This window comes from Vigna unguiculata, chromosome 4 (assembly GCF_004118075.2).
Source record: "Vigna unguiculata cultivar IT97K-499-35 chromosome 4, ASM411807v1, whole genome shotgun sequence".
In the NCBI taxonomy this organism is placed as follows: Eukaryota; Viridiplantae; Streptophyta; class Magnoliopsida; order Fabales; family Fabaceae; genus Vigna; species Vigna unguiculata.
The window spans coordinates 2,504,505-2,516,611 of NC_040282.1; the positions used below are offsets into that span (position 1 = coordinate 2,504,505).

Consider the following 12,107-nt stretch of genomic DNA (forward strand, 5'->3'; position numbering starts at 1 on the left):
AAAATGAGAGAATTTGAAAAAAATTTAAATCCTTTCTCGCAGAGTATATAATCAATTTTGCTTTATTTCAATTTTGAAAAGAAGCATATATATATATATTTTGAAAAATAAAATGAATGGTAATAAATTACATTATTTTTAATTGAATGTATAAAATTATTAATTATTTCAAGGAATTATAAATGCATAAATGATATTTCAATTTTTTCCAAATCATAATTGATTTTCTATTTGCTTATATTAATTTTAAATATTTCAAACTAATCTATTGTACTACTTCTTAATTGAATAAATAATTTGGATACACTTTTTATAACATATTTTGAAAATTAAAATATTCATAGACTAAATAAATATGTCTTATTTACATTTATGAAACATGATATAGAAATACGATATATATGTATAATTCTAAGAAATATAATAAATATATAATTATTATTGTATAAATATAAATTAAAATCAAATATTGTTAACCTAAAAAATTATAAAATATTATCATATTCAATTTATACATTAAATACTTTGTTAATAAATATTTATAAAATATTGGACACATGCTAAACACATATATCTAACTTAAATTGAAATATTATTACATAAAAAAATATTGGTTAAAAATGGTGTATATATATATATATATATATATATATATATATATATATATATATATATATATATATAAAGTACAGATAAACCTAAAGATTAACAGTTGTAATTACTGAAAAAATGTGTAAATTAACTTTTTGGATCAAGTGAATTACCGAAAGCTAAAACCCTGTATGTGTGGATCTACGAAACCCACATAAATGATAAACCCTTTCAACTGAACAACCGAAGCCATCGTAAGACAGTGAGAGTCAGAGATCTGATTTGTTTCTGTTGCGAATCAATCAAATCTCCGACACGACGCTATGAGAAGGGTACCCTCCATTCTGTTCAGAACGCTCGCCACCCGACGCGCCACCTCCTATGTCGTCCACAACCGCCTTCTCCACGGCAGTGTCACCGCCGCCGCCCTCGGCCACGACCACCGTCGCCGCTTCCCCTACCTTCTCGCTCCCTTCGCCGCCGCGTCTCTCGGCGTCGCCGGCGCCCTCCTCTCTCAGGAAGTCCTCGCCAAGGAGCGTCCGCCGCCCGAGGCTCTTCCACGCGACGTAGTTCTTTACCAATACGAGGCTTGCCCTTTCTGCAACAAAGTCAAAGGTTAAACCTAACCGCTACAAATCTAACCGTTGAATTGTATCATGTTAGGTTGATCGTCACGCTTAGGAATTTTAGATGAATTCAATATTCATTGATTTGTGAGGCTGTAACTTGAGTTGTATTTTTGGTAAGTGTAATATAGGTCGAGAGAGGAAGTTCATTGATGAAGAATACACTGGTCTTTAGATTGTATATTTTTTGTACATCTGAAAACCTTAATGTAAAGTCTCAATCTAATGGTATGGAATTCAATGTATCGGAGTTTTGACAATTGGTTAATAGGTCGTTTATGTTAAATTCCACGTCTAAATGCAAAGGCTACTTCTAGCTTGTTTGTTTCCATGTTTCAGATGTGTTTTTTCGCGTCGAAGACGTGATTTTAGAAGCTAATAGTTTTAGCGAACACATCTCAAACACGTGGAAGAATGTGGGTTGAGTGGTAGGAGCTTGTTCCTCGGATTTATTTGATAGATTCCTCTAGATTTGTGTCAGAATTTTGAACATAACCATGGAGACATAGAAATAGAAAGGGGATGGAAGGATGGAAAAATGACGCATTGACAGTCAGTTGAGACTTTTAAATGAGGCTGTATTCACCCTATTGATTTATCTCGCATATCGTGGGGTGCATGGACTAGTATGCTGTTCGTTTATTTTGCTGTAAATTTTTAGTTTATTTATTTTTCTGTTGCTTGCATTGCGATTTGGCAGTTTAAGTTCCCTGTTTTCTGCTACTGATATTTTTATTTGTTTTACCAGCATTTTTGGACTACTATGATATACCTTACAAAGTCGTGGAAGTCAACCCTCTCAGCAAGAAAGAAATCAAATGGTCTGAATATCAGAAAGTGCCAATATTGATGGTAGATGGCGAGCAGCTAACTGATTCATCAGGTTTCTACATTTTTCCTTGAAATTCGTTTGTAAAGTTTATCATGGACTTGTGCCTATTGAAGTACTGTAATTTTTGTTTTGTTTTGCAGCTATAATTGATAAGCTGGGACTTAAGATTCTGTCCAAGAAAATTCCAGATTCAACTTCTGAGGATGAAGAGACAAAATGGCGACAGTAGGGTTTTCTTTCTTTTGGCTTTGTTTTATTTTGTAATCAAGCACATGTCTAATAAATGTAAGAGAGTGAGGCGGCAGCAAAATTTCTTTGATAGTATGATTGAATTTCATTTTTCCAATTATAAGAAGCTATTTTCAGTTTCACTCTTTCATTTGTGAACCAATTTAAAACGAGAGATTGGTGGTGTGACCGGAAGAGAAACCTTTCTTTCTTCCTCAGTTTCTGCCTTTTGATTTTACTTTGCCCTTAGGTTTAAAGAAAATATATTTACTGATGATTATAACATTTGACTTATCTTTTACATGAAGAGAGTCCACATATAAATGCAATGTGCTATTGTGCTAGCAATACTTGATCATTTATCCCTATGTAAAACCAGTATAATTTAAGTTGGTCCTCCCTTTGTTTTTGGTATAGTTAACTCTTTGGCTTTCTTTATGTGCTAGACTTGATTCCAGTCCTCTTTTATTGCACATTTATGTCAGGAATCTTATGTTTCCTTACGGGGTTAGGTTTTAATCAATCTAATTTTTCAATTGATTGTTTTTTATTCTCTTGATTTGTATTGTCGGTTTAGTATTTCAATAAGTGTTACTATGGCAATAAATAACAGTTTGGCAATAAATATTTTTTTGGCCACTCTTATTCTTTTTACTCTAGCTCTACACCTGATTGCAGTAAATACCAGCCAACTTGTGTTTGGGGGGCACTGATTTTTAGTGAGATGCTCACTATAGCATCCATTGTTTGTTCTCAAATTTGCACACCCAAATATTTTGTACAGTTTGGTTGGATTGCAAGATCCAATATGACAACTTGAGTTGCTGTCAGTAATATTTTCATGTTTGAGAAAAGTCAAACAATAAATTTGGGTGAAGTAATGGAGTCCACTTTAGCTTTAGCATGTATATCTAAAAGGCTAATTTGACTTTCTCTTCTGAAATAGGTGGGTTGATAACCATTTGGTGCATGTTCTGTCACCAAATATTTATCGAAATACCACTGAAGCACTTGAATCCTTTGAGTATATTACTAGCAACGGTAAGTTGATCCTGACCTTTGATTCACAAATATTTTCTCTTATTAGTTTTTACACTTATTTTAGCATGTGTTATGGTTTATGCTTCTTTCCACTAAGTTTTCTGTTGTATGGATTGCCCTTCTCATATAAGCATGGATTTTGAACAAAATCTGTATTGATGAAACCAAAAGACAAAATGGCACATTATAAAACTAATCATTATCCTCGTCCCCCTCTTCTAACCCAATATATTTCTGACATTTCCAAATTAACATTTAACAATCCTTCTTCTAATTTTTCCTCCTCACAATTGTCTTCTCCAGATTCTTCAACTAGAACCTTTTCTCTTAGTTGAAGGACTTTCTGAAAACAATAATTTCAAATTCTTCAACTAGAACCTTTTCTCTTAGTTGAAGGACTTTCTGAAAACAATAATTTCAATTTGCACCGTAAGAAACAGCAATAAATAGAAATATGTTTTGTAAAATGGAGAAATTAAACCCAGAGAACTTTAACAAAATACATAACCAAAAAGGAAAATAACTTTTGTAAAGTTAAGAAAGAGAGTAAAAAAAACTGATAACAGTAAATTTAAAAGCACCAAATTGAGAAGGAGCATTTGTAATAAAAGAGGAAAGGAGAGAAGAAAATATTAGAGAATGTAAAAAATAGCACCAAATAGAAAATGAACATTTGCAAAAAGAGAAAAGGAGAGAAAACTGAAATGGAGAACTGTAAAAAGGAACAAACTGTGATGAATGTCTGAAAGGAAGGTGCAAAAAAAGAAGAAATGGAATGAAGAAGAATAAAAAAGAAAGAGGAAGAAAAAAAAGAAAAAAAAAACTGTATTAATGGATCATCTGAAAATTTGCTGGAGTTCAGGTCGCCCTCAGGTCATTGGTGTTGTTCAGGTTTCTGGCACAGGTAACAATAAACTTCGTGAAGGAGAAAGCTGCACTAGGATTCTCTCAAGTTTAGTGTTGATGCGATTTCAAGGTTGATCATAGAATTAGGTCGTACTTTTATAGTGAAGAACCAATGGCAGTCCAGAGTATTTTTGTCTAAAGGTAAAGAGCCACCTCTTCAGTATGGTTTAATTCCAGAGCTTACATTTACTTAATCACTGCTTGACTCATCCGAAAATTGAAGGAGCCTCCTAGACAACTTTAGGAACAGAGACAAAGGATAAGGAAAAGATGAAAACATATTGAACAGGGGGGAAAGGTGATGTAACTTAGACAATTATAAATAGGATGGTGATGTATGCAGTGAATACTTTTGTAAATTGCAATTGGGAAGTTTGGAGATGAAAGCTGATACAGAGAAGGTGAAAAGGCTGGAGCAAGTGCCGAAACATTGGTCTCGGGGTGTGGTTATGATGCTGAAACTTTATATGGACGACTATGATAAGTTTTCCAAGGAAGAGCAACAGCTGAGGTTGGTAGGTAGAGGAAGAGAAAAACAACCACTGTCTTCTTGTAGGGGTGAAGTACGTAGAATCTTCAAGGAAGATATGTTCTGAAAAAAAGGTGCCAATTTAATGAAGGAGGGTAACACCTCTTTTTGTGCATTGAATATCCTATGTAGATAGTGTTGGAAATCTCACATTTAAAGTCAGATTATAATATATAAGTGAGTGCAAACCTTGTTTTACAAATCGATTTTATTAGATTGAATTAGACTTGAAGTCCATTTTCTAACAATGACCTTGGCTTTCCTAGAGAAAGATAATGAACAAAACCAAAAGCTGGAAGTTTATGTGTAAAGTGGACTTGTCTTGTAACAAAATGATATTAGGAATCTAAATATTTAGCTGAGGATGACACTTTTGATTAAATAACCAATTGTAAGAATTGTATTTGCCCAAAGCCAAAAGTGCTGAAATTTTATTTGTGAAGTAGACTCGTTAGGAAACAAACTGAAATGAGGAATGTAAATATTTAACACGGGATGACACTCTTTTGTAGTGGGACACCATCTTTTTGATTTGTTGCAGAAGATACTTAAGAGGATATCACCTGGGCTTCACTCTTGACTTGTACAAAAATGTATATGCATTGTCACTAAAGTAAACTTTCAAGGTTTACTTTGTCACTAATGTAATGCTGTGATACTGAAATGTGTATGCATGCATGTCCACACACTAACACATAAGCTTTCTCCCATTTTGACCTGTACAACAGTTCACACATCCAGAATCATCATTTTTTTTAAAACACAACATTTTCCTAGTCTGTTGTGTCTTTAATTAATCTATACTAGTGTACATTTTCTTTTGGTGGGCAAAATTAACTCTTGATGGTTTTCTTTTATCTCTTTCTTTTCCCTAATGTAAGTGCAAAGAACACATACAAGGACTTATTTTTTCTTCAAAGCTCTCTCCTCGCGTACCGTGCTTTATCTACCTTCAGCCCATGCATATCATGTTTACAAACGCTTAATTTACTTTATTTAAACTTTTTTTCGTTAGCCCTGATCTACTAAACTTGAAAATTAATGTGTTGTGATATTTTGTTTATATTGTTGCTTTTAGGCAATTTCAGCTACATAGAAAAAATTTCGGTGAAGTTTGCTGGAGCTGCAGCTATGTATTTTGTGTCTAAGAATCTGAAGAAGAAATACAACATTACTGATGAACGTGCTGCTCTTTATGAGGCAGCAGAAACATGGGTAGAAGCTCTGAATGGCCGGGAATTCCTTGGTATGTACTCTTCTATTGTGTTAAGGATATTATAATATCAATGCTTAAACATCCATTCATTGAATGATACATCATTATTTTTCTATCTTTTCAGGAGGGTCTAAACCTAACTTAGCCGACCTGGCGGTCTTTGGGGTTTTGAGACCCATACGCTATTTGACGTCTGGCAAGGATATGGTGGAGCACACTCGTATTGGTGAGTGGTATGCAAGAATGGAGAGTGCTGTTGGAGAACCTTCCAAGATTAAACCCTAAATTGAGTACTTTTATTGACATTTTTTTGTCTTCTATTACGGCTTTTGCCTCCATTGGTTGGAAGGGAAAAACATTTGGGTTTATGAGAGAGAACATATTTGGCTCTTTAGAACAATGCTACTTACTTTGTAGTATTAGTGTTATATATAGGCAAGGTTTTTTGCTGAAATTGATTCTTTAGAAAAATTATTCTTCTGTTATAGGCTGCTGTTATTGTAAAGATTAAAGAAATCTTTCAGTTGTATGAAAGAATAAGGCAACATCTGTCATGCCAGTGATATTTAAACTTTGGTTTTGATTAATTTGAAAGAGTTGAATATGGAGTTTGATAGGATCACACTGACCAATCATGTAAAGAGTTGAGAAAAACTGAAACCATTTAAATAGATGCCTATATCTTAAAGAGGTGAAGTATTGTTAGAGAAGGCAAATTTTAAATTTGACAAAAATATAATAGTAATTATCAAAAGCTTTGATCTCTGCTTCTGAGTTTTATTAGCGTGATTGCAACATTTTAGATTATATTATATATGTTATATTTTTTAGTTAAAAAAAAAAAAAGTGATTGTTCAAATGGTTTTGTTTGTCTTAAATGAAGTTGACATAATTTAAAAATCTTTTGAAGGTGACATTTCAATCTTTTCTTATTTTAAAGAAATACCTCATAAAATTTCAGTATTTTACAAATTTTACGATTTGTAGTGACTATTTTAATTACTTCCTTAAAATAGAGTATATAACATTTTAAATAAAACCATCAAACACATGGTATGAGTCTTCCATAAATAGCAATTATGAAAATTGTTTTCAAGTGGTATATTTTATCTTAATCTTATGTAGAGCACACAGTTTTTAAAATATTTTAATTTTTAATTTCAAATTTATTTTGATTTACCAATTACCTCCGAATTTTCTTCTTCAAAGTCCCCTCCTTTCGATTTTATTTGTACAACTGTTTAAAATTATTTCTCTCTCAATTTATCATTTTCATATTTATTCTAAGTTTAAATTTACTGAATTTAGAAAGCAATCGTGATAATAAAAAGTAACAGTGTAATTTACTTTTTCATAAACAAACATAATTTGCCAGCTCAAATCTATTATCTATTTAATGAGAATGTTAAGTATTGTGTATTACAAACATTTATTCATTATAGGGTAAATTATATTACATTTTTGCAAAATTGGAAAAATGTTAAATACATTTCTAAAAAAAATTTCTATCATTTTCATCTCAAAAATTTAAATAAATTTTAAGATTCCTAAAATGTAAGTACATTTTAGATTTTTAACATTAGCGACAAGTGCGTAAATTATTATTGCCTTTGACATATTTTCAATTTTATATTTAGTCAAAATTATTTTTATTCATTAAAATATCATACACTTCAATTTTTTATTTACTGTCATTACTAATAATATATTAAAAGTGTAATTAAATTTGAAAGAAGAAAATATAAAACTATTATTTTCAAAAAAACATATTTAACATATTTGAAAATTTACATAATACACATCTAATCTTTTACTATATAAAAATCTAGTCACAATTAGAAATGAAATTACCAAAATAAAATAAAATAAATGTCGAATGAAATGTGATATCCATCATATTCAACTGTTGGAAAGTCAAAGAAAAACCAAAGCAAAGCACATGTCACATCTCATCCCCACACAAAAAAACAAACACACAAACACAACAAAGACAATTCAAAGATCACAACTTCTCCTTCCCCTCTTTCTAAGCTTTCTCTCTCTCTCCTTCAAAAACCAACATTCCATTTTTGGTGGGTCCCACTTCCACGTTCCTTTTCTAATTTCATTTTTTCAATTACCAACAAAATAACCCCTTAATTAATTTTAAAATAAACAACTCCTTTATTCATCAATTTGGACTTTTTTGTTATTTTCCAGAAGAAACTGTTATCTTCTTATGACTATAAATTGTAAATAAAATAAAAGAAATGAAGGAATTGGATTCAATACCAAAGACTCTGATGGAAGATCTGCTTGGCCTTTTGAGGGTTCGCGTGAAGCGCGGTGTCAACCTAGCCGTTCGTGATGTCCGAAGCAGTGACCCTTATGTTGTCATCAAGATGTTCAATCAGGTTTTCTCTTCATTTTTCCTATTTTCATTTTAAAAATTCAATCTTTTTTGGTATCTACGCTACCCCATGTTGTTAATTTTGGAGATTTCTCTCCCTTCTTTTTAATCTTTCTTGACATCTACTTTTTATTTCTAGGTTTTAAGTGGGCCATGTTTTAATTGATGTTTGACTTGGATGATGATCATAACATGGGGGTGTATGTGTCTGTATGTGTATGTGTTGTGTTGTTGCCATCATTAGTTGTTAATGCTACTGTTTGAAATTGAAGCATTTTAATTGCAATTTCTGTGTTGTGGTTGATCTTGTTTAAATTAAGACATCGTTTTTCTGGTTTGCAGAAACTAAAGACTCGTGTCATTAAAAAGGATGTGAATCCTGAGTGGAATGAAGACCTTACGCTTTCTATTATAGATCCGAATCACCTTGTTAAACTGGTGAGTGGCTGAATTTGTGCATTCTTTTTTCTAGTTTGTAAAATTCAGTTCAGTTGAAAGATGGTGATGCTGATTTTTCTGGTTTAGTCTGGTGTTGATGGGATATGTTGTTAATATTAGATGTTAATCATGTTTTTCTTGCCTCTTCATTGGGGAAAAACAAGTTATTTTCATGAATTGTATATGGAACTTCATGAATTGCTCTATTCTGATGTAATTATTGTCCTAAGAATTTTTTTTCGAAGTGTTTGCAAACTTCATTTTAGGTTTTGGCTAAGAGTGTGTTTGAAGTGATGCTTGGAACTTCAATTTCAGAGCAAGTTTGTCTGAAAACTTAGGCTATGTTTGGTTTCAGTTGGGAGTCCTCCAGATATGTTCAAAACGTAAACTGAAAAACTCTGTTGTTTGGTATTGAGTTCAATTCGATTGTAAACTGAGTTTTTCCTTGAAACTCAATTTGAAATGGAAGTAAAGGAAGGGTTTTGCAAATAAAGTTCATTGACACCTGAGTTTTCAAACTTTAATTCGACAATGTACTTAGTAAGAAATCTATGTTTGGATTAAGGTTTCCAAAATTAACTTTGAATAACTTTAATTTTTGTAAATTGAGTTTGTAAAAGCATTTTAAAAATACATTTGATTTTGTAAGCCTAGAAGTAAATTCATTTTAAAAGTTATAGAAGAAGTTCAGTTTAAATGTAAGTGTACTAACGGGCTTTTAATGGAAACCAAACCAAACATAGGCTGAACTCTTATTGCCAAACATGCTTTTGGTAGCAAACTCAATTCTACCTTAACTAACTAAAACAAAAGCTTTTCACTTAAAATCTTGTTTGTCATACTCAGACATGTGTCCTTTTTTCTCAAATATATAATGGTATTTGATCATCTTGCACGCTTTCTTCCTGAATAAAATTGCACAATTCAAATCAGCAAATCAAATGTATTGTTGGTGTTCTCAAAGGTAGTCAATAGATTAGACGATTTGTGACTTGTATTATCCTTTAGTTGCACAAAACAAATGTTAGAACGTTCAGAGAGCGTGTGTGAATTCAAATTCAAGTATAAAAGTCACTTATCATCAAAATTCAGCACATAGACAATCATTATTTGTATCATTGACTTGAGTTAAAGCTCTGATAATGTGAATAGGGCAAACACAAGTTAAAAGAGTGATTTTTGTCTCAAATACACTCTAAGAAAGCTAAGATTAGATTTTCTAAACGCGAGTAAAAATGTAATCATCAGGGTCTGACAAATCAATTAGACTACTCATTAGTTGATGATCCTTTCTGGTTGCAGACTGTGTTTGATCATGACACCTTCAGCAAAGATGACAGAATGGGAGATGCAGAATTTGAGATCTTTCCCTTTATGGAAGCCTTGAAGAGCAACTTAAGTGGCATTCCAAGTGGTACTGTAATCAAAAGAATACAACCAAGCAAGGAGAACTTCCTGGCTGATGAGAGCTGCATCACTTATGTGAATGGCAAGGTTGTGCAAGATATGATCCTTAGATTGCAAAATGTGGAGTGTGGTGAAGTGGAACTTCAGTTGCAGTGGATTGATCTTCCTGCTGCTAAGGGTGTATGATCTTATTATGAACTTCATGCATATAAGATTGCCTTTTTCTGCCTTGTAATACTTAACTTGAGGTCAGGTTTTTCTAAGAATTGTTGAGGAACAAACTGAACTTGTATTTATAATCCGGTTTTTCTGATGCTTTAGTACAGTTTAACATTTTACTTTTCATGTGTAACCTGTTCATTCATTTGGTCTCATTTGCTACATGAAATCTGCATTCATAAGATGCTAACAAAATTAATGTCTGCATAATCTCACTTTATATCAACAGTGATTGCATAATCTTTGTTATTGTTGAAAATTTCATATCAATCAGAGATAAGGCTAGTTTACAATATATAAGTGAGTGTAAACTTCATCTTACAAGTCAGTTTTGTAAGTTTGAGTTAGGTTTAAAGTCTACTTAGTAAGAGTTATGATTGAATTGTATTATATATTATATATTTGTTTCATTTGGAATTGTTTGTAAGTGGTTTAAAGTATTCTCCCTACGTAGAAATTAGAGGTACTTTTTACTTTCATGGTGAATTTTTGAAGAACAGTTGTATGCATCTTGATCTTGATGCAGGTTTTAATTATTTGTTTCATGTTGTATTTTATTTGTAAATAGGAAGAAAGATAAAAATAATGTACTGTATAAAGCAATATCATGAGGAAAAACCATTTATATATTCAAAGAGGATACACAAATGCTTTCATTTTCATTGAGTGAAACTTTTATCTAAATTCTGGAGTTGAACCTTACATTACACTAGTGTTCCATTTATAAATAATTATTCATAGTAAGTTTTTGGGATTTTAAATAACTATGTAAGAGCCATATTTTCACCATGATTTTTTTATTCATTTACCATGCAAAATCTTTAACCTAAACAATGCAGAAAAGTTAAACTCATCTTCTAATTTGAGATTCTTACAAGTTCAGCAATCTCTGCTACTTAAAAAGGAGTTGAGGTTCAATTATTATGTAAGAATTTATAGGACAAAAAAACCATGTGAGAAATCTTCTGTTTCCATGTCTGTATCCTTTCCAGAAACATTCAAGAAACTTTCAAACAGTTAGCGGCTGAAGATATATATATATATATATATATATATATATATATATATATATATATATACCAAAAATATCATTATAATATATAATATTTTAAAATAGCCACTTAGATCATAACGAGAATAATAAAGTTAACTAAATACGTTGATAGCATCCATAAAAAATTCACACGTATCAAATCTAAATTCATTTTAAGACGAGCAAAAGATAATTTCACAATTTTTCAATTGAAAAATAATTTTAATTTATTGTACTATTTAAATTACTTACATTCTTTGACATGTTTTTTCTTCACTTTTCAATTTTTTTTTCCTTTTTTTTACTCCTCAAATTCATTTTCTAACTTGTGTCTCCTTGTTAATATATAAGTTGTTACAAATAGAGAAAGAAAATAATGTTTACCACTGAAAAAAAATATTAAAAGCTTTTAAATATAAAGTGAAACATAGGATTTATTTCAAAGGTAAGATAACTATTAAGATAAAATAACCTAATTCATTAAAAAGAAGTATCGAAGAATCTTTTAAGTAGATAGATACTAGAAAACCTCCTACAAGAAAGATGTTGTTTTAGATTTTGTGGTGCAAAGTAAAGAAAAAGATACATAAATGAGGTTCTACATTTTTCTTAGTCAACGATAAAATGTTTAATATATGGATTAAAATTAAAG

General features: G+C 31.2%; 2 protein-coding genes across 2 annotated transcripts; both read left to right on the forward strand.

The window, feature by feature from the left end:
* The first annotated feature begins 788 nt into the window (after positions 1–788).
* Positions 789–6,588, forward strand: LOC114181991 (prostaglandin E synthase 2-like). The gene is made up of 6 exons (XM_028068728.1): positions 789–1,206; positions 1,966–2,100; positions 2,190–2,274; positions 3,224–3,318; positions 5,832–5,999; positions 6,094–6,588. Exons 1-6 carry the CDS (start codon positions 915–917, stop codon positions 6,252–6,254), a joined length of 936 nt encoding a protein of 311 aa, XP_027924529.1. The 5' UTR covers positions 789–914; the 3' UTR covers positions 6,255–6,588.
* Positions 6,589–8,151: 1,563 nt separating this feature from the next.
* LOC114181992 (protein C2-DOMAIN ABA-RELATED 4) lies at positions 8,152–10,548 on the forward strand. The gene is made up of 3 exons (XM_028068729.1): positions 8,152–8,362; positions 8,701–8,796; positions 10,099–10,548. Exons 1-3 carry the CDS (start codon positions 8,219–8,221, stop codon positions 10,387–10,389), a joined length of 531 nt encoding a protein of 176 aa, XP_027924530.1. The 5' UTR covers positions 8,152–8,218; the 3' UTR covers positions 10,390–10,548.
* The last annotated feature ends 1,559 nt before the right edge of the window (positions 10,549–12,107 follow it).

Excerpts from the sequence above, each read along its gene's own strand:
- LOC114181991 (XM_028068728.1), top strand. The coding sequence starts at position 915 with ATGAGAAGGGTACCCTCCATTCTGTTCAGAACGCTCGCCACCCGACGC. Across the intron at positions 1,207-1,965 it reads TTTCTGCAACAAAGTCAAAG|CATTTTTGGACTACTATGAT; the intron begins GTTAAACCTAAC and ends TTGTTTTACCAG. Across the intron at positions 2,101-2,189 it reads GCAGCTAACTGATTCATCAG|CTATAATTGATAAGCTGGGA; the intron begins GTTTCTACATTT and ends TTTGTTTTGCAG.
- LOC114181992 (XM_028068729.1), top strand. The coding sequence starts at position 8,219 with ATGAAGGAATTGGATTCAATACCAAAGACTCTGATGGAAGATCTGCTT. Across the intron at positions 8,363-8,700 it reads TCATCAAGATGTTCAATCAG|AAACTAAAGACTCGTGTCAT; the intron begins GTTTTCTCTTCA and ends TCTGGTTTGCAG. Across the intron at positions 8,797-10,098 it reads CGAATCACCTTGTTAAACTG|ACTGTGTTTGATCATGACAC; the intron begins GTGAGTGGCTGA and ends TTCTGGTTGCAG.